This window comes from Paraphaeosphaeria sporulosa (genome assembly GCF_001642045.1).
Source record: "Paraphaeosphaeria sporulosa strain AP3s5-JAC2a unplaced genomic scaffold CC84scaffold_1, whole genome shotgun sequence".
In the NCBI taxonomy this organism is placed as follows: domain Eukaryota; kingdom Fungi; phylum Ascomycota; class Dothideomycetes; order Pleosporales; family Didymosphaeriaceae; genus Paraphaeosphaeria; species Paraphaeosphaeria sporulosa.
In genome coordinates, this window is record NW_017253360.1 from 3,716,063 (window position 1) to 3,736,981 (window position 20,919).

General features: G+C 56.7%; 8 protein-coding genes across 8 annotated transcripts; 4 read left to right on the forward strand and 4 right to left on the reverse strand.

Moving 5' to 3' along the window:
* The first annotated feature begins 40 nt into the window (after positions 1–40).
* CC84DRAFT_1159807 (Endopolyphosphatase) lies at positions 41–2,930 on the forward strand. Its single transcript, XM_018177336.1, has 3 exons — positions 41–610; positions 667–1,207; positions 1,255–2,930. The coding sequence occupies exons 1-3, from the start codon at positions 460–462 to the stop codon at positions 2,768–2,770; spliced, it is 2,208 nt and encodes a 735-aa protein (XP_018042878.1). The 5' UTR covers positions 41–459; the 3' UTR covers positions 2,771–2,930.
* Positions 2,931–5,926: 2,996 nt separating this feature from the next.
* On the reverse strand, positions 5,927–6,619 carry CC84DRAFT_1171225 (uncharacterized protein; the record flags this gene model as incomplete). Its single annotated transcript, XM_018179900.1, has 1 exon — positions 5,927–6,619. One exon carries the CDS (start codon positions 6,617–6,619, stop codon positions 5,927–5,929), a length of 693 nt encoding a protein of 230 aa, XP_018042879.1.
* Positions 6,620–6,713: 94 nt separating this feature from the next.
* CC84DRAFT_124682 (uncharacterized protein) lies at positions 6,714–7,402 on the forward strand. Its single transcript, XM_018184212.1, has 2 exons — positions 6,714–7,036; positions 7,103–7,402. Exons 1-2 carry the CDS (start codon positions 6,785–6,787, stop codon positions 7,355–7,357), a joined length of 507 nt encoding a protein of 168 aa, XP_018042880.1. The 5' UTR covers positions 6,714–6,784; the 3' UTR covers positions 7,358–7,402.
* Positions 7,403–8,988: 1,586 nt separating this feature from the next.
* Positions 8,989–9,377, reverse strand: CC84DRAFT_124710 (uncharacterized protein). The gene has a single exon (XM_018184222.1). The coding sequence runs from the start codon at positions 9,244–9,246 to the stop codon at positions 9,052–9,054; it is 195 nt and encodes a 64-aa protein (XP_018042881.1). The 5' UTR covers positions 9,247–9,377; the 3' UTR covers positions 8,989–9,051.
* A 1,854-nt stretch (positions 9,378–11,231) lies between these two features.
* Positions 11,232–11,481, reverse strand: CC84DRAFT_1159812 (uncharacterized protein). The gene has a single exon (XM_018177337.1). The coding sequence runs from the start codon at positions 11,402–11,404 to the stop codon at positions 11,243–11,245; it is 162 nt and encodes a 53-aa protein (XP_018042882.1). The 5' UTR covers positions 11,405–11,481; the 3' UTR covers positions 11,232–11,242.
* A 3,698-nt stretch (positions 11,482–15,179) lies between these two features.
* CC84DRAFT_1135242 (uncharacterized protein) lies at positions 15,180–16,388 on the forward strand (the record flags this gene model as incomplete). The annotated part of the gene is made up of 3 exons (XM_018176054.1): positions 15,180–15,560; positions 15,612–16,156; positions 16,302–16,388. Exons 1-3 carry the CDS (start codon positions 15,395–15,397, stop codon positions 16,386–16,388), a joined length of 798 nt encoding a protein of 265 aa, XP_018042883.1. The 5' UTR covers positions 15,180–15,394.
* Positions 16,389–16,780: 392 nt separating this feature from the next.
* Positions 16,781–19,638, forward strand: CC84DRAFT_124768 (origin recognition complex subunit 1). The gene is made up of 3 exons (XM_018184239.1): positions 16,781–17,224; positions 17,276–17,443; positions 17,495–19,638. Exons 1-3 carry the CDS (start codon positions 16,985–16,987, stop codon positions 19,586–19,588), a joined length of 2,502 nt encoding a protein of 833 aa, XP_018042884.1. The 5' UTR covers positions 16,781–16,984; the 3' UTR covers positions 19,589–19,638.
* CC84DRAFT_124828 (uncharacterized protein) lies at positions 19,639–20,521 on the reverse strand. The gene is made up of 2 exons (XM_018184258.1): positions 20,188–20,521; positions 19,639–20,113 (listed from the first exon to the last, which is right to left on the reverse strand). The coding sequence occupies exons 1-2, from the start codon at positions 20,384–20,386 to the stop codon at positions 19,689–19,691; spliced, it is 624 nt and encodes a 207-aa protein (XP_018042885.1). The 5' UTR covers positions 20,387–20,521; the 3' UTR covers positions 19,639–19,688.
* Positions 20,522–20,919: the final 398 nt, after the last annotated feature.

A 20,919-nucleotide genomic window follows, 5' to 3' on the forward strand; every position in this document is an offset into this window, starting at 1 on the left:
AACGGGCTGGCTCGTGTGACATGTGTGATTGAATCCAGGGTTCTGAAGAGCAGGCTTCGGGCCTTTTTGGGGGGGAGGATCTTGGTTCGGCCCAGGCTGATGCGGAGCGCGTGGACGGCCGGTGCTCGTGTGCAGCATGGCAGGTGAAGGACTGCATCGGCCTGGAAGACGGCGAGCGGCGCAGCGTGGTGCGTGATGCATTGCCGTTCGCAGGAGGGCAGCACGCGGACAGAGGATGGGCGGCAACCGGGGCGTGCAGGGCGTGGAGGTGGAGCCTATGACGCACCAATCCGCTGCCCCTGCCAGTTCACGTGTCTGTGCACAGGCAGGCGGGCGCGACTGTTGCGCTGGTGCAGCCGCCACCCAAGGACGGCCACGGGCCGTCTCAGTATTCGAGGGCCTCTGGCGACATCCAACCTCCTCGCATGCCTCGCATCGCAAGACTGCCCCCATCGAACCATGCTGCGGCCATTGCAAGCGCTCGTCGCCGCGCTGCTCGCCTCGTGTTCCAGCGGGCTGGACGCCCAGGAGCAGACGCAGCTAGGCCCAGGTACGATCGCGGCAGCGGGCAAGAGCCGCCCGCTGAGAGGACGCTTCCTGCACATCACTGGTCAGCCCCGCCGCGTTATCGCCCACGCTGCAGCGCATCTAACCGCCACGATACAGACTTCCATCCCGACCCTCACTACAAGACGTACTCGAGCACCAAGGAGACGGCTGCCTGCCATCGCAACCATGGCCCCGCGGGCATCTACGGCGCCGAAACGTCGGCATGCGACTCGCCCGTGTCTCTCGTCAACGCGACCCTGGACTGGATAAAACACAATGTGGCCGACGACATTGATTTCGTCGTGTGGACCGGCGACTCTGCGCGGCACGACAACGACGAGAAACACCCCCGCACACAGGACGAGATCATCTCACAGAATGAACTAATGGTGGAGAAGCTGACCGACGTCTTTGGGAGTGGCCAAGATAGGGACGACCCCACCAAGGCGTTCAAGATACCCATCGTGCCGACCTTTGGAAACAACGACATCATGCCGCACAACATTCTGCTGGCGGGCCCGAACAAATGGACCATGAAGTATCTGAACATCTGGAGGGGGTTCATCCCCGAGGCGCAGAGACATCAGTTCCAGCAGGGCGGCTGGTTCTCGGTCGAGGTCATTCCCGGGAAGCTGGCAGTCATCAGCTTGAACACATTGTGGGTGTGCTTCGAAAGGCCCAAGCCTGCATCGCTGACGAATTTAGGTATTTCTTCACCTCCAACTCCGCCGTCGACGGATGCGCCAAGAAGAAAGAGCCCGGCTACGAGCAGTTCGAGTGGCTGCGCATCCAGCTCCAGATTATGCGGGACCGCGGCATGTCCGCCATCCTGATCGGCCACGTCCCGCCTGCGCGCGTCGACAGCAAGGAAAGTTGGGACGAGACGTGCTGGCAGAAGTACGCACTGTGGGAACGACAGTACCGAGACGTGGTCGTGGGTTCACTCTTCGGGCACATGAACATCGACCATTTCATGCTGCAGGACTTTCACCACATCAAGAAGGGAGCCAAGAACGGGCAAATGGCACCTCAAAGCACGAGAGCTCAAGTTGAAGGAGGCTTGTTGACAGATGGAGAGATCACGGTAGCTTCCGCGTCCGACTACTTGGTTCAGTTGAGACGTTGGTGGTCGAAGCTCCCGGCGCCTCCGCCCAAAAACAACACAATCCGATCGATTGCAGAATACGCTGATGAAGATGGTGAGGAAGAGGATCCTTCCATCTGGCAGAAGATTGTCTCTCCCTTCTCAAGATCCAAGAAGAAACCCAAGGACGGCAAGAAGAGATCGTTCCTTGAAAAACTTGGCGGGCAGTACGCGGAACGATATAGTGTTTCCCTCGTGGCACCTTCCGTTGTACCGAACTACTTCCCAACCATTCGCGTCTTCGAATACAACATCACCGGCCTGGAGCACTTGACCGTGTCACCCGTATCGGAGCAGGAAACCTTCAGCAACTCTCTGATCCAGAAGCTCGCTGTGGACCACGATTTTGCCGACGACGACACGTACGCGCGAGACACCGAGAGCGTCCTACGAAGAAAGCACAAGAACAGCGAGAAAGAATCCCTGAAGAAACGCAGGAAGTACAAATTCAAGGTCCCTAATGGCCCATCGAAGAGCTCTCCCCCCGGCCCGGCGTACAGCCCTCAGACACTCACTTTCACAAGTTACACGCAGTATTTTGCCAACCTAACGCACATCAACAATGATTTCGTTGCGCAGACGGAGACACAGGCGCAAAGTCCTAACGAGGAATCCCCGCGAACGATCTTCGGGTTGGAAGTCGACGTAGACGGCAAGATCGAACAGCGACGCTGGAAAGAGGGGAAGCATGGAAAGCACCAGGGCAAGAAACCACATGTCAAGCCGCACCCCAGGAAGTTCAAATTCGAGGTGGAGTATGATACGAAAACCGATGAGCGGTATAAATTGAAGGATCTTACGGTGCGGAGCTTTGTGGACTTGGCGAGGAGGATTGGGAAGGAGAAGGCGGGGAAGAGGGGTGCGTATGACAGGGTAGATGGCGGGCTGGATGCAGATGAGGTGGAGGCGGACGGGGGAAAGGGAAAGAAGGAGAGGAATAAGACGTGGCTGACGTTTGTGGAGCGAGCATTTGTGGGGACGCTGGATCCAGGGCAGATGGCGGTTTTTTCTGCGGATGGAGCCTCAGCTGCGGTCGGGCAGGGTGTAGGCGATGACGTGGAGAACATGGAGTTGTGAGAGGAGAGCGCATGTGGTTTGGTGCAATGTTGCTTCGCTGATACCCCGGGTTCTGGTTGCTTTTGCTTTTGCATGCGTTCAGCGTTGCAAATTAGAGATTAGTCTGCATAGTATAGCATAGGAGGCGTTTAGCATAGAATTGATATATGATGATTCAGTGTAGTTGACATTAGTACCATAGGGTATGCCGGTTTTTTTATTCTTTGGAGGTGTTCGATGGTGTGGTGTAGGAGCTTCAGGGTGCGTAGAGACTATTAGAGCGTGTATATTCAATCCTAGCGTAGTACCAAGCAGTAGACGGGGTGGGAGAGGGTGTGTCGCCTGTGGGCTGGTGTTGCATGTACGGTTGGTCCTTCCGCGACCACAGGATGGCGGGTGGCCGGTAGGCAGCTCGTAACCCGACATAGTCACGCTACGCCAGTAGGGCTTGCAAAGAGCTTTCCGCCATGAATACCATCGTCCTCAACTACACGGTGCACGTCTAGAGCGCTGCATACTGCGTCTTTGATCTAGCTTCTAATGTCTGTTTGACAAGGAGATCTGCTCTGTGCCCGATCTTGGGGAGGGGATTGCAAAAGCTATTGGCCGCACCCGAGGGGATCAAGGATTGGCAGATTTTGGTGTGTTTTGCATCTGTTCCAACGGCGGGGGGTCCATGATTGGTCCACTCCAGGGACCATGCCAGCGTTCTGGCTGTCTGTCAAGTGTGGTCATATGCTGGCGGCCCTCCACACGAGGGGTGAAATCGAGGGCAGAGAAATTTGAAGAGATGGGAGTTGAGAATGTGGTTGGGTTTGGGAGGTTCTGGGGACATGATGCACAGTTATAACGCCAAAATTTATGATTCAGCCCGTCTGTGTGTTTCCACGCCAGGACGCAGAGCATCCCGCCAAAGGCACGAATCGCAATCTATCTCCTGGCAGGAGGTATCTGGAGCACCGTACTTTGCAGGATTGTCGAGTGCTTCGAGAAACAGAGGCGCAGGATCTACAGCTTCGCACCAGCATTAGGATGGGCTGCGGCGGCAGCGTGCACTCCCGATGCGAGCGCACGGCTCCGTCTGTTTAAGCAGCCATTAGGCCAGGCCTGGTCCTTAGGGGATACCTCCAAAATGAATCGAGACCGCGAGCCCGCTAGAGAGGGGTCAGAGGTTCAGCGTTCGCTAGTACGGTACCTCAATAATGAACCTACGAAGCAGTGTGATGGTAGGTAGGTTGCAAATTCCTGGACTGCCATCATATCATACAGGCTCCCAACGTGGTCCAGAAAAAAACTCGCGGCAACTCTCTTCCACGGACGCATCCCTCGCCGCCGAATTCTTGCCCCAAGCATCGTGGGACCCGAATAGTGTCCCCCACGCACGCCTTTATCGGAAATACCCCCGACAAGGCAGAGTCGTAGCCGAGTGTCGAAGAGCGCCGAAGCTCGGATAGGAGAACATCTGCATCTTTCCAATCACCAGAGCGAGTGCGCCCATGGAGGGGGGGACTGTGGACTGCTTCGGTCGGAGGCGGAGGGCCATATGAGATGTAAGCTGCGGTTGTGAAGCAGTCGCCGTTTGGGTCTCCAGAAACGGGCATCCTGCTGGACGATGTTGGGGTTTACAACGAGAGAGCCTTTCGAGGTTGAGGGTTCGCGCCCTTGTTGCGGCGAGATACAGCGTGCTCAAGTACGAACGCATGGAACAGTGACCGAAACATGGATGGGCGCAAATGCCGGGCGGAAAGACATGATGCCTTTGCGAGATTGGGCCAGGGTGGGAATGTAGGCGATGAGGCTTCTACCAAGAATGGACCTGCGTGCTGGGGATAAAAGGCTTGGGCTCTATCTTGCGATGATCGGTGCGTTTGCGTTTCCGATTGGGATTTTGTATACTGTTTTCTTTGTAGTGTGGGGATGAGGGTGGAAGGTTGGGTTTTTGGTATGAGCAGGGTCATAGGATTCGTTTGGAAGGGATGTCTACACACAAGACGACAGGAAGATTTCGCCAGATCTTATGCTTTTGGCTCACGGAGAGTTGCTTTTGGCTCTATAGAGATACTTCGCTAATTCAGCGCGTTAGACTCGACTGACTTCATCAGAGCCTTCAAACTGGGTAGACTATATATGGAGATATATTTTGCTTGTAGAGAACGGCTAGACATACGGCTTTGGTGGATACGACAACACACGCGAAGAAAGGTTCGTAGAACAATCGAAACAAGGCTTTGAGTCCTGCTACCCAGACGAAGAGGGATTGCGAGAGATCAGCATCCCACTCTGCCACTCAAAACCACTCAAAACCACACCACGTCTCCATCCCATCCATTCCATCCGCAACTGCCGCAGATCCCCTCCTATCACCCCAACGCAATCCAGTTCATCCATACGGAGTAGCTCCACTCGAATCGCATGCACCGGACGAGACCATATCTCCGCGTACACTTCCACCTGCACCCAAGTAACTCCGCTTCCGCATTTACCCTATTCACGCGGTGCCGCAGGGCACCTTTCCGGCCCCGACGGCGCCGTCCGGAGCAACACCAGTGCCGCCTCGCCCCCGCCTGCACCAAGCCCAGATGAGGAAAATGCAGTTTCCCTTCTCCGCCTCGCTTGCTTCGCGTAGCTTCGCAGCGTTCAGGTTGTTTTGCTGGCATGCCTCCCCTGTCTAGAACGGGGTTTTGGGGTCGGAAGCGGGGCGAGTGCGAACCTCGCACTTTACGTTAGTCTGTTTAACTGCGAAGGGAAAGTGCAGGCAGGGCGATGATGCCAGCGAGCGAACACAACGTTGTGTTCACGCACGCGTGGCTGGCACTGGACTGGCGCGGGTGCTGCGAAACCAACCGTGACATCGCGTCGCATGCGCGTGCCCGCCGTGCCGCACAGCTGCCCTTTCCTTTCAGCGCCGTTGTGCTGGGCCAGTGGGCATAGTCTAGGCAGCCATGCGGTGCGATTAAAATGAACGACTCATACGGAGCGATAGGACGGCCCATGTCCACAGCGAACTCCGTTTCTGTCTTGGACCGACCGACCGACCGACCGATCGACAAGCAAGACAGGGCAGGTAGGCGCCTGGCCCTCGTTCAACCCTCCAGCAGACTGGCTGCGCAGGCAGGCTGGCGGCGGGCCGCTTTAGACTAAGGTGCATGGTGGTGATGGCGGTGAACTCGGGCTGCGCTAGGGGCCTGTCTTGAACGAAAGGCAGGCAGCCTCCACGATCCGTACCATGGCCACGATGCGTAGAGAAGAGTAGTTGGTGCAGGCTGGTACGCTATCTCGTCGCCAGTCGCGGCCTGGGTCAGCATGTCCAGGGACGCTGGCGATCACGTCTGTGAACGAAAACCGCGCGACGGGGGTGCGCTGCCAGCAAGCGAGCAAGACAGACCCAACGGCGAGGGTGCCGCAGGGAACGCATTCAGCCCTGTCCGTGGGCGCTGTCTGCGGCACCCAGGATGCGCTATCCCGTGCCTCGTATTGCACGAGTCCACTATCCGGCCCCCTGAAGCGCCCGCACATGCCCGGCCCGCTAGAGAGGGGCGTTTCTTGGGTGTTCTTGAGCCCACGAGCACGAGCGAGCGCGTGTGCCGGAAATATAACCTTGGACGCCGGATCTGGGGCTGCTTCGCAAGCAGTGCTGGTGACGCGGCGTGGAGAGGCGTGGTTGGCCTGAGCCAGAGGAATTACACTGCGGAGGAGCCCGTCTCGTGGTGCGAGCTGGCAACGTGCTGAAAGATGCGTGGATGTGTTTCTCGTGGCGTCCGGAAGTGTATCGGGCCACGCGGAAGCAGCTGATCTTCGAGAAGCTGAGGGGGCCGCGATAGGCAACGCCGCCCTGCCCTGCGTCCCTCTACGTGACCGCCACGCAAGCATTCGGAATGCCTACTCTCCATGCGATGCCGCAGGCAATTCGCGTCGCACGCGCCCCATCATGTGGCGTTTGCCTTTCCAGTTCGCTATGAGACGTGCACACCGGTCAACGTCGCTACCAGGATCCAGCCTCCAGGACGAAGGAGCGAAGCATTGCCCCTAACGGCCATGGCAACTCCATATCCTAGAACTCAAATCATCCAGCGCCAACGTGTATCCCAGTCTATGCTCGATCCAGAATACAATCCTACGCGCCAGTCGGCGAGCACGTTATCCCCACGGCATGCAGAAGGATTCGAGCACGGCGCCAATTTGCCTGTTCGTCTGCTTCCAAACAGCGACCCTGGGCGCTCATCAAACACGATGAAAGACGGACCCGGGCATTTCAAAGGCCCGCGGGGCAGCGATAGGATTAATACAGTACAGTACTCCATGCTAAAGCATCCCTCGCGTAGTGCCTGATTTGGTGCAATTCGCGACCCCCAGAGCATCGGGCATTTCACGATCCATGCTTCCATGCGTCGTGTACAATGGTCCTCTTTCGTTACAGGTCGAGACGATTGTCTGAATCGTCAAGTATGTGAGCGTACGCACAATCTGTCGGCTATTCAGCAGGATGTTGATTCCTGCAATGTACGGTTAGTGTACGAAGCATTGGCGTCTCAAGGCGAGCGGCATAACTGCTCCACTCGCTGGCATTGCAAGTTCTCGACGATACGGGTCCGTCGAGAAGCGAGATGAAAATTCAACCAAGCGATGCGGCAGTTTCCGCAGACAGGAAATTGTATGAACATGTGTCTTGAACTGTGGATATCCTTCTGTTGCGGCAATCGCTAATGGTCGTGCCGCTAGCTGGGGTGGTTTCGTGCGGGAAGTACGGTCAGTTTTTGCGAGAGCTCCGCATCAGTAAGATGTCCGTCCGTACGAGCAGGTATTGCAATAGTGCCGAAAGACAGCACTGGTAGGGTACCTGCCGCGACTTGGCGATGCACGAGGCTTGTGGACCCCACGTATCCGTCCTCCATGGAGTTGTACACCGGCCAATTTATGCCGCTACCCTAAACCCGACCGACGCCGCATCGCCCCTAATTGTGCCACGACACCACTCCTCAACAATTGAGGCCTCGTGATCCATGGCCCCAGCCCTTCAGCCGTCGGACACATTTCTAGACACAAGACCGAAACCCAAGAAACGGTGTCGAGCGGAGGTGGGCATCGGCCTCGGACGGCTCGCATGCCATGCCGCCCGAAACTCTCATTTTCGCATGTCCATGCACCGCCGGTGACAGACGCACTGACGAGGCGCATCCTGCCTGTCACGCTGCGAAAACTCCCTACAGGAAACGGCGGCTCGCACAGCTGCATCGCGGCAAGTACATCGTAGCCCCGGATTATGAGGTTTAGTGAAGAGTGACGATCAGTGCAGCCGCAGTAGTGAGGATCGCCCTGTCTGCTTCGGTATACTCGGCGCGCGTGAGTCACGATGAGGGCCTGTATGCCTCCCGTCACAGCCGTTGCCTGCACTAGCAAAAGTGCTCAGACCGCGGCCTCCCGTAACCAGCCCTCGCGCGATGCATTCGTTTTGGAGAACATCTCCACTTTCCCCTGCGCGTTCGAGTGTCGCTTTAAGGTCCCAACGGCTCTGCCGCAATACGATGCGGAGCCGTGTCAGAACTCTTTTCTAGCCCTACGAGTATGTGGGCATACATAAGCTGTCAGATACAAGCTGCCGAGAAGTAAGACGGTAGATCCGGGGAAGCGAAAGTATCCGAAGAGGATGTAAGCACTCTCTTCCGCCCATGACATCATTCGACATCATTCTTCGCATCTTGTTCAATCAGAGAACCCACGAATCGGTCCCAAATTCGGCACAGACAATGCCTCTATCGTAGCGCTTCTATACTAGAAAGAAGACCAAGAGTGAGAAGGTAGATGCACCTCGATCGCATCTGGTATAATGAACGTTTACCAATCTAGGAATGCGATGCGACGGATCGAAAGGGTGTGGCTTGTCGCCTGCGGGGGATGTGTTTCCGCTGCGCTTCGATTCGATGGCTCGCATAAGTACATGCCGGACGTCGATCAGAGGCATTTGCTCGAAATACACCGAGTTGTCCGAGACCAGTCCAGCTACCTCTGTATCGATCGCTTTAGCCTGGCCATACGGCAGCGATTCTCCGCTTGCACCGCGTTTGTCATCCGACGGCTACAGTCTGCTTTTCCGTGTGAGGGATATGCTCTCGGCCCTTGCACTTACAAGTAGTGCTTCGGAGACACAAAATGACCGACTGGTGGCTGCTAGTTGTTAAACGCAGATCACATTGTGTCCGCGAACGAGTAGATACTCTTCCCGATAGCCGCGGTGACGTCCAGTATCGTAGGAAATCTCGTACGAAGTGCAGACGAAAGTTTTTTTCGCTCCAAGACTTCGAGTTTCATGTTAACTTGATCGCTCTGCCCAAACCGTGGTGTAGGATGCCTGGAGTAGACACTTCACTCACTATGATAAAACCCTTCACTCGGTGCACAAGTTCACAACAACCATGAATAACAAATGTGAACCAGACCGAAGCCACAACCCAAGCCACCCGCACATGCTCCCCACACGTGACTTTAACGGCTGCGTGCATCCGCCCTGTCTCGCCCGCTACGCCGAACTCTGGTAATAACTCTAAGCCATGACCAAACTTTGGCGATGGGTCAAGCTTTCCGACGACCGACGGCGCTGGACGCCGTCTGCACCGGCCTTAGCGCGCTGGCCTTCCCGTTCGGCGGTCGCTTCGTAAAATACCGTATTGCTACTCCCTAATGATGATGTGCTCCAGATGTATTCGGAAAGTACATCCCAGCCACCTAGAGGGACAAACGGTGGATCTAACCGCAGGCTGGCGATTCCAGCAAATGAGGCGTCCTGTCGTTTTCAGGCGTGCTTTGAGCCTACCACGTAAGGAGAGTTCCTCAATTGATACTGCATTTCGACCAATCGGATCAAAGTTTGACTGGTCATTCTGATCCCATTGGCCCTGTTTCGAGAATGGGCCAGCATTTCTCGCTGTGCTCACCACGTACGTTGGTGGCTGGATTTTGCGTATCAATGAACAAACGTATGGGACGCCTGAGGTGGCAGACTGGCAAGTTGCTAGAATATTGACGCATTTAGTTGCGAGGGTTTCTTATTGGGTGTGCGATGTGTACCTTGAAGAGGCAGGCTTTAGAGAGTCTGCGACTCACTCATTCGGACCGCTAGTGAACCAACTTAGCAAACTTGCAGAGAAGGCCGTAAGCTTTCTAGGGAAATCATTATCAAAGCAGCTTGCTTTTTGGAGGGTCTCAGTGTTTGATTGTAATGGTCACGGACTGGCAGTTGAGCAATAGGCTTTGCGTGTGATCAAACAGCGTACTTGCAAAAACCTGACTGGGCCGCTCAACAAATGAAACTCATGTCGAACGAGTCCTAGTCGCGGAGTGGCTGGGCAGTCGAAAGCGTCATTCTCGTGTCGGAATAGCCGTTGGTGCTCAAATCATAGTACATGAGATCATGTGCGCAATGGCAGATGGGGGTGAGAAGTCAAACACACAATTTCGTTCCCTCAACGACCACGAGCAACGATTCATCTTCGCTTGTCAACGCAACACTTGGCTTTGTGTGTTGTTGCTATTTTCGACTAGCGAAGCATTGAAAGGTATTCTGGATTCGTTGAGCGTCGAGCGCCGCGAATGCTGCGAACCGAAATACTCGCAATTTGTTGCTGCAAACTAACAAATGTTCTAGCGTGGCACGGCTGGCGCTTCGAGACGCGGTTCGTTTGGCGCACCATTGCCGAAGGATTCGGGAGATCCTCGCAATATCGGTCAACCTCGTAGAAAAAAGAACATGAGATGTAACAGAAGGTTCGTACTTGGCGAACGATTGAGGGGACATAGAAAGCATCAGTAAGCGGTAGGGCTTTCGGCTACGAATGCTGCCTCGCTAAATGCAGCTAGCAATAGGGACGCCATCGGTGAATTCGGGGACGTGTGTGACGGCACAATACCCTAGAAGGTAGTGTCTACGCCGGTCGTGGGAGGTAGGCGCCAGGAAAGGGGTGTAGGTGTACGCAAATCGGGCCATCGCCGACCACAACTGTACCTCTGATTGACCGATTGTTTCGAAACGTATTTTGGGGTCAACAGGGTGGTAGCCGGAGGAGGATTCTGCATGCAGCTCGGCAGGGCGATGGTGGAGGGGTAGCAACATATGCCATTGGCTGATACAAGACGGAAGCATGTCAGTCGAGTGTCTGCCACGAGGTCTGACACCCGCTCGTACGCACCTCTCCGAATTGCCGGTGCACTGTGAGGGGTAGATTAATATCGAGTGGGCTGCGTTGCGGCAGAGGCTTGTTGCGGCGCTTGCGATACTGCAATGAGAATCTTGCAATACCGGCGGTGGTGTGAGTACATTGTTCCTATGCCGATCACGCGCGGGTAAAGAAGACGTGGTGAACGTTCTGAAAACGGGCAGCGCTGGAGCCATTGCACGCATTTTGGGAATCATTTAAATCCGTGAACCCTTGTTCCCGGTGAGCTCAGCGCGGCTCGAGCGCTGTTTCCCGCTGTGTCCTCCGGGCCAGTATCAGGAGAAGGTCAGCTTGTACGGAAGTCTATCCTCATCATTTGAATATCGCCGTAGATTCTAGATACATTCCGACTGCGGTTTTCCGGCGCTGGGGCGCAGACAGAGGCACCCCGCGCACGAAGATTGCGGTGTGCTCGTGTCTCTGATGCTCGGGGTCGCCATGCGCTCATCGGTGAAACGGGAGGTGAGTTTGTACGCGGGGGCACAAAGGGTTCAGGCGTCCAGGTGCTGCTGCGGTGCAAGGGTTGTGAACGGTAGGTCCAGCGTGCTGTGTAGGGCTGGCCAGCCGTGGCCGTAGGGCTGAACCATGTCGTCACTTCCCGCGCGTAGTCTGGAATAGGGATAGGGGCCTTAGGCCCCGCCTAAAAATAGAATTTGGTGCAATTGTAGTGGTGCTTTTGCGAATATAACTGTACAATGTATAATTGGAACACCCAGCACGACGTGGCGAGCTCCTGAGAGACTTGGACCTGTGAGTTAGCAGATGCTGTGGGAAGTCTGGTAATTTCGGTGGCTGCACGGTGGACGTTACGCCCGGCGGTTAGGTAGGCGTTTTTGCAGTACACGGGGCAGACCCATACACCGATTCAATACCGCAGTCCGCAACAAGGGCCTCTGATGACGCGGACGGTCAAAACCATGCTCTTTGCTCGCCCAACATGTGACTTTGCTGTCGCCATGTATTGCTATCCCTTTTTGGCAGCAGTCTATAGATGCGGAGTCAACATGTTGCTGCCTTTGGGTGTGTCGGTGAGGGATGCTCAGGCCCGCCGGAGGGACCGACTTGCACTTCGCTAACAGACCCGAAAGCGGAAGGCACTTCGTCCTTCTCCTCCAAATGACCAATCTCGCGTGGTGTAACCAGTCACTACGAGCCGGCAGAATGTGCTTCGTCAAGCACCGCCAATGGGTGCTCGGTCTATCAGAGGTCAGCCTTGCGAACCTCACCGCATCGGCCCGCAACGGCTCTGCGTGGTGCGCTCGCCTGCACAATGTCTCCACCCACACATTGCCAGTGGCAGATGTGCCAAGTGGAATACCGGTTCGCTGGGCACGACGTGAGTTATGTGTTAAGGAGGCAGGGCTAGGTCGACAAGAGTCACAGTGATGTGCGCAGTCTGGAATCAAGCCCTTTTGCCTCTTGGAGTAACGCTGCAAACTGCCGAGTCAAGCTACTCTTCGCAGAGTGGAAACGACAGGCTACCATGGGAATGTAGTCCGCACGGACGGTGACCCGCGAGTCCGAGTTTTTTCGGTGTCTCGCTGTTGCTGTCTCGGACTCGCTGCATCATGCCAGGTGACACTAGACCTCAGGGAACAAGAGCAAGTAAATTCCAGAGCGCTGAATCGGACCTGGAGAGACGTTTGAGTACCCTCGATCATGGCGACGATATGCAGCTCTGCGGTGCGCGTGTGTTCGAGGAATCAGTACATAATGTTACGGGCCGTCAGCTCAGTCCATCGCTCGCTCGTGTAACTCGGGCCATTTGCTCAAACTGCACCTAATCGCCTCGAGCGCTCATAGCATTGATGTGATGCTTCCGGCAAAATACAATGTATGGCATGCATAGCCGACCTACCCATCCATATGTTTCAAGGTTGTTCAGCACTTCGCCCAACGTCCAGTCGCAATCTAAAGATTGTGTGATGCGGACGAAACAGACGGACATGTGCGCATGCGTCTTGCCCCGGTACACTCGGTATTGTGTGCAGTCTGTTGAGGATCCCAATCATCGAATCATCGCGAGAGATGTAGATATGAGCTGTCCACCCTAACACCCAGTGCAGCGGGCCCAGGGGCGGAGCCCTGCTATCCCATTCTGTGGTTATGGTGCTGACTGAACGATGGAACAATGTCGACCCGATCGCTGGGGATTCTTACGCTGACCTGATAGCATAGCAGTAGGGAAATTGAACCCTTTGAACCCATGCCAGTGGAATGTGGCTTTCCAGTTGGCCATGCCCTACGGATAAATAGAAGAACATGGAGATGGGTGTGGAGTTGAGACATGCTAGAGCAGAGGCGTGCCGTCTCAGAGACCCAGGCCTGGCCAATCAGAGAATGAAGTATGCGAAAAATTCACGTGACCAGCGGCAAGAGTACAAGGTATACTGGCGTATGGGACATTTGTCAGCCCGAACGAACATGTAGCTAATGGTCGATCATGAATCAACAGTATCCTCGTATCGCGTTGCCAAGGGTCGAGGGATTCCGCCCTTCATGACGCCGATCCATGGATTGCTATCCATTTCGGGTATTGTGATGGGGAACGGACATTTGTGTTCATGGCCAGAGTGCGAATCAATTCGCAACGGTAGCATGGCGTAGACGAGGCACTTCTTTAGGGTGTACCTAGGATACTGGCCAGGCACATGACCTGCAGGCCCTGATTGGCCGGGCCGTTTACTTGAGGACTTTTGGCCCCAGACTACGAATTGCTTTCCGATAATGGCACAGACGTGGGTCAAGGGAGCACGCTCCTGACGGCGATGCTAGCTGGACCGCACAACGGCCTAGCTGAACTGCATGATTGACGGAAGGCGGTCGAGGCACTGCTGGGCGTATGTAGGGATGCGAAGCGAAAGTGTCCGAGCAATGTCTCCGGCCAAGTCGTTTCCACGGATGGGCACGTCACATGCGAATTGTGCCGCCTCCTGGCCGCTGCACTGTGTTCGGCCCTGTGTTCGGTCCTGTGTCGTTCGTCGCACGGTATGGCCCGTGAAGGGCAGGCAACGGCCACAGTGAACAAGCTTTACCGTTTGAGGGCGCCAGACTGCTTCGAGTAAAACGGTGCTCACCGACAGTCGCGGAGGTGCTGACGGGACGGCAGCGTGGGCGTTGGTAGGGCTGGCGCTCAGATGGCCCTTGCTGGAGGCTCAACTGTGGCTCGAACGGCGGCTGGGGATAAGGCGCAGGGCGGAGAAGAGGAACACTCCGTCAGTGGGCACATTGTATAATTAGGACCTTACCAAGCAGACTAGGCCGCAAAGGGGCAAAGCTGTGAGCAATTCCCACATTGATGCAAGAGCAAGAGCCGCGCCGCCAACGGGTGCAAATCAACCGCCGCTGGGCAGCGTCGCAGCGCGGAGACGATGATTTGGAACGGAGCGACGGCCGGCCCGCGATGTGCAGCGCAGGCGTTCTGCTGCGGTGTGGTGTGCGGGCTGCGCGCCCGAGGGGTGGTGTTGGGTACGGGACGCTGATGGTGCTGGTGCTCCGCAACGCGTCAGCCGTCGCCAGGCCTGGGAACATGGTCTGGTTGCAATGTGCGGACCGCCCAAGCTCATGGTGGACCGGCAGAGCAGTGCACGATGCGAAAGGCAGCACGCCGCGATGCGAGAAGCGAGTGCGCGCTGCTGGGGCCGCGGTGCGCAATGCCGCGTGGTGGCTAGGCCAAGTGCAGTACTCTTTGCGCTGGCCCCCAAGAGCAGCCAATGCCGGGCGGCCGCTGCTGCGCGGCGAGGTCGGCATCGCTGCTCGCGCGGCTTCGAGTGCGAGCCGTCGCCCGTCGCCGTGTGCAGAGCAGGCACTGGAGACACTGGAGCGGCGTGCGGACGAGTGCGGAGCGTTGCGGAGTCGCGCGGGCGCTGTGCTGTGCTTCCGCCGCGATAGCAGCCAGCAGCGCAGTCCCTCGCTCGCGCCCGTTCCAGTGCTCCGGCTGCGCTAGGGCCTTGGTGTCGCTGGCTGACCGCTGGCCCCCCGTTACGATACGCGCCTAATCCCCTCTATGCAACCCCGGCCGCGGGTTCCTCAGCTCGCGGTTGGTAAAGCTGGCACCCATGCTAGCGTGGGTATAGGGCTGGAGGCGGTGGGATGCCCGCCAGCCTGCAGCAGTGCAGCGCACCCTAGCCCACGGTGGGCCGACGACGCATGTCCCAAAATGGACGCACAGGGCGGAGCCCATAGGGCGTTGCCAAAGAGCGAGCCGGCCTTACGAGCACTGCGCAGCGAGCTTGGACGGAGCAGGGGTCCTACAGCGAGCGCTCGTCCATATTTATGGCACATGGCGCCCGCATCCTGTATACATAACAGGCCGTCCCACCTTCCAACTGCTCCCATCTTGCTCACGGCATCCTGCACTGCTCTCACATACGCACTCTGATCAGTCTGATCAGTCAACCCCATCTCCTCCTCTTCCTCTGCTTCAACACCCTCCACCATGCACAGACACGCTGGCTACCAGTACGCCGCGGCTCCCGCTGCGCCCACCCACAGATACTCGGGCACCTCGAGTGCCTTCTCCGCCTCGGCAAACCCCAACGAAGACTGGACCAAGATCTCAGACCTTGCTGAGCGCCGAAGGATCCAGAACCGGATCGCTCAGCGTGAGTCCTCTGCCGCAGCCTGCCACTGACCTGGCTCCTAACATGCTGCAGGCAACTATCGCAAGAAGCTCAAGAAGAGGCTCGAAGACTTGGAGCGCCGCGCTGCATCGAGCTCGGCCTCGCCCGAGCAGAAGCCTGCCGAGCTCCAGCCCACGCAGCCGTCCGCACGCCAGGCCTTTCCTTCGCCAGCATCCTCTGAATCCGACTTCAGCCGGCGGACGCCCGAGATGCAGAGCTACGAGGAGAGGGGCATGTTCTCACACCAGTACACAGACCGCCAGCTGTCGACCTCGCCTCCGCCCTTCTCGTACAGCGCATACCCCACTCCCGAATCAGCCGCGTATCCAGTGCCCTACACAACCACCGCTACGCCCTACCACTCGATACCAACCACCATCTCCCCCGAGATGACCACATACGCCTACCTGCCCCCGCTCTCGGCTGCCTACCCTCCCACGCTGCCCAGTCTGGCGCCGCCCATGAAGTCCGAGTACTACCAGGAAGACGATATCGCGAACCCCTTCGCGAGCGGCTACCAGCTCATGAACTCGATGGAGATTCCTCCTCCACACGCTTACCCACCTAGCGATGCTCATGTAAAGCTCCCTCTTCGCAAATCCTACTCTTACGCACACTGAATTCCAACTCTTCAATCCATCACATCGCACTTCGACAAGCCACCCGCTGACAGTCCCGTGGCAGACACCACCACTTCTGAGCGACTCGTTCGAGACCTCTCAGGCCAACTCTCCACCGGAGATGTACCAGCCCACCACGCCAGACTCGATGCCTCGCACGCCGCCAATGCATCCCATCCCCGGCATGTGAGCGTCACAGGAAGTGGCATTTCGCGCATTCGTTACCGGAGCACCGGCTCAGGCTTGAGCACGCTCAGCCCTGCCATGTTCCTGTCCTTTCTTTTCAGGACGCATTGTCTTGTACATTACCTTTTGTTTCTTGGGTTTTCTGCATAGCGTTTCAGCGAGGGTTATCGGTCGGACGAACCCAAGCGACGGAAGGGTCCTTCGCTTGGTATCATGAATGGATAGGCTGGAGTTTGGGCGCGTTCTCTTCGCTTCTGGAAGCTTTCCCTTTGCTAGGTACATGGAAGGACTAGACCCAGCTGGCAGGCCTAGAAGCCCATAGGTACACCTTGCGCGACCTCAGATTAGCGCGATGAACATTACCATTGCATCTCTCTCAGCATTGCCTACCCTAATTGTGCTTTGCCGTGCCATGTGCCGTGGTTGTGGTTGCTCTTGATGCAAATGATGTCTTTGATGGTCGTGAGGGTTCTTCGTGTGTGACGTTGGTGGGCCCGTGGCCTGCGCGAGTCGCGTTTCCCCAGCGCCAAGAGCGACGCGTCCGACCTCTAATGTTTTCTACCGTGGTAAGCTGCGCCAAAACGTCAACCACACATAGCCATGGCACCGGAACGATCCAGAGCCGAAAAGGCACGACAGATCCTCGCCAATGGCGCCGTCCAACGCGAGGATTCCGACGATGAGCTCGGCTACGAAGACCACCCATGGGAGTGGATTCACGAGAGCGCATCCGATGCGCAGGCCTCACAGAATGGGACGCCGCGAAAGCGCAAGGCAGCTGTCGCAAGCTCTGGCCCACGTATTGTAGGCGCTCGTATGGGCAGCTTCACATGTAAAGTGGTGAGTATGCCCAGCAAACGCTGTCGAGGGCGCGCACTCATTGCATTATAGGGCGATGCCGTGTTCTTGAAGGCAGAGGGAAACCAGGCTTGGGTTGGGCTTATATGCGAATTGTTTGAAGATGAGGACGAGGACAACGAGAAGATGGCCAAGTTCATGTGGTTTGCCTCAGAAGCGGAGATCAACAACAAGAGCACCAAGCGGACCGACTTCCTTCCTGTACGTCCACATTCCTTTGGCAGGGCAGCGTGGTAGACTGACAGCCTGCAGAACGAACTCTACATTTCGCCCGCTTTCGACAACAACGAGCTCACGACAATCAACGGCACCGCCAAGATCGTTTCGCACGACGAGTTCAAGCGCCTGTACCCAAGCGGCCAGGTGAAGAAGACAGACAAGAACTATGGCAAGGTTTTCATATGTAGGCGAGGCTGCAACACCAGGACTACAACATATACCCCGGAATTTGTGTGGGAAGATGTTTTCCAGGGCGAAAAGGATCTCCCCGCCTTGAAGGAGTTGGTGGAGAGCCAGACTAAAGCCACCCGCAAGCGCGGCCGCCCGCGGAAAGACACTGTGGATCTGGACGACTTCGTGGCGCCTGACTCTGACGACGACGGGGCACCAAAAACTCCCAGAAAGCGCCGTAAATTGGGACAAGCCAGTACTCTAACATCGACGAAGAAAAGCCCAGCTGCGAAGAAGTTCCTTACCCCGACACACAAACGCATAGTGGTCAAGAAACAGCTCATGTTCACTCCTCTCGGAACCCGACTGCTCGACCCTTCAGCTATATCCTCGCCATTCCAAATTGCTAGGAACCAGCTGCATGTGTCATCTGTACCTGACGCACTCCCTTGTCGCGAAGAGGAGTTCTCTGCAGTGTACCGTGAATTGGAAGCGGCCATCATTGACGGCTCGGGCGCCTGCATCTACATCTCCGGTACGCCCGGTACTGGGAAGACTGCCACCGTACGAGAAGTGGTAATGCAGCTGCAGGCAGCAGCCATGGCCGAAGAACTGGACGACTTCATATTCTGTGAGATCAATGGCATGAAGGTCACTGATCCTCATCAGGCTTACTCACTTCTCTGGCAGACTTTGCACGATGATCGCGTGAGCCCGTCGCATGCGCTGGAGCTATTGGAACGCGAGTTCAATACTCCAAACCCGCGGCGTGTACCCTGCGTCGTCCTCATGGATGAGCTCGACCAACTGGTCACCAAGAACCAGTCCGTCATGTATAATTTCTTTAATTGGCCGAACCTACGGCACAGCAGACTGATTGTACTCGCCGTTGCCAACACCATGGACTTGCCGGAGCGAACGTTGAGCAACAAAATTAGTAGTCGACTTGGTAAGTGCAGGCAACGCGATCCTTTGAAGGGCCCCGCCGTAGCATTCTGGCACAGAGCAGAGCCAGATGTTTACGAGTCTGCAAATCTTCCCTTGATCGGGGTGCAGGCGGCATCCTCCGGGTCCCAGGATAGCGAGGCTAACACGCGCATAGGCCTGTCACGTATTACCTTTTCAGGGTATACGCATGATCAATTAACGCAAATTATACAGTCCCGACTGGAAGGTGTCCCTGGCAACATCGTCCATCCAGATGCTATCCAGTTCGCGGCACGTAAAGTTGCGGCGGTGAGCGGTGACGCCCGCCGTGCGTTGGATATCTGCAGACGCGCGGTCGAGATTGCGGAGACGGAGGCAGCAGAGCAAGAGGCCGAGGGCGAAATAGGCCAGCCCCCAACCCCCAGTCGCACGGGCCGCAACAAAGGCAAAGCAGGAACTCGGCTCCCCGTAGACAGCGGTGAATCGGTCAGTGTGCACCAGCAAAATGCAGGCCCTGGTAAGAAGAAGGGCGAAGTCACGTGGGCGACGATAAGACAAGCCATCAACGAAGCCACGAGCAGTCCCCTGCAAGTGGCTCTGCGTGCCTTACCACTGGCGTCCAAGGTCTTTCTTGCAGCCCTCTTGGCGCGTATCCGGCGTACGGGCATTGGGGAGGCCGTGCTTGGGGATGTTGTTGATGAAGTCAAACGGTTGGGTTTGATGAGCCAGCTGCAGCCGATAAATGAGTACCTTCTTCTGGCTGATAACGGCAACGAAGGCACGACCCAACAAACCCACACGTCAACACCCTTGAAGCTTAAGGATGGCATTTCGAAACAGGCCAACGAAAAGGCCGCCCGCGCATTAGGCATCGCTTCCGCCGCTGCTGAGCTCACAGAAGCAGGCATCATTGGCACAGAGTACCGGCATGGCGAGCGTGTTGGGAGGGTGCGGTTGGGGGTCGCAGAGGACGAGTTGCGGCTCGCTCTAGGCGGCGACGAGGAAGTCAAGGGCCTCGTCCCGACCTGAACAAGCAGCTACCGCGAGTTCGGATCCCAGCCGTGCGCCATGCTGCGGGAAACAGCAATCAATCTAATCAAGAGGCATACCACGGTCGGTGGTGAGGGGTCTATAGCAGCCCCCCGCAACGTAACGCGTCCTCACCGGACTCTACGCGAAACTCTCTCCTATCAGCGCATGCGCGTAGACTGTCGTATCGCCCGCTTCCGTCGCGATCGCGTTGCCTGCCCGTCGCATTTCCCGTCGCACCCACCGCAAGTTCAAATCGTGGTGCTTCCACCCCTCGCGCCCACGTCCAATCAATCGATTCCTGAACCATTATCCGAATCCGGGTGTAGTGTACGCTGCCACCCCGAACCCCTCGTGACCCCGTGAATACGGTTTGCGGTGGCCCACACCGCGTGGCCGCCACGTCGCTGCAACGTCCGTCCTGCCCGTTACGGTAAGCACACCGTCGCACAGGTTTCGGTTTCGTTCTTCGCTCGAACGTGCTGGCTCGGGTCCGCACGGGCTCGTGGACGCGTTCTTGGGGTCCTTCTGGAACACGGTCGCGCGCACGGAGATGTGGCGCACCGCCCATCTGCAACCCCATCACACAGGCCATGCACCGCACAAGGACGCGTTCATGCGGACGGCCTGTACTATACAGGGCCCGAGTTTACCCTGCGTAAACAATGAGAGACTGATTGCCTTACATTTCAACATTTTGTTGCGGGAAGTCCGGCGGCTTGGGAATGGTATCTGTGTAGTCGATAGCATCAGAATTGTGCGCTGGGATCCGATCCTAGTGGCAATGAAACGCTGCATCCTCCACGGATGGTGAACGTCATGTTTGTATGTACGATACACACTACGCTCGCTAGACAACCTCCGCGTAGCAATGCAGTCGCCGAGCTGGCGGCCCTGGCTTGCCGCGGCGTACAGTTCAGCCCCAAGTGCAAGTGCGAGCAAGCAGGGAACACGAAGCCCATTCCACCGAGTAGGCAGAACCGCTCATGCGAGTGAATAGACAGTCTGTTTCGGAAACATTACGTGCGCATCCAGTGACACCATGCAAATATTTCGCACAGTTCAGCAATGTGGTCCGATCACTTCGCATGTCTTCCTGGACTGATCAGTCCATCGAAAATGCGGTCCAGTGCAGAGTACAGGAGTCGAGGTTCTACGGGCTGGCTGCTCGGCTCTATCATCTCTTCGGTCGTACCCCTCGATGATATCGAGACCTTGCTCAGCATAGACGTAGCTAAACCCCCACTCCAACGCCCGCCCGCCGTCTACGTTGCAGAACAAATGCACGCCTCCCCAACACCGACCCGTCCCGCAGCGCATCCAACACTTCC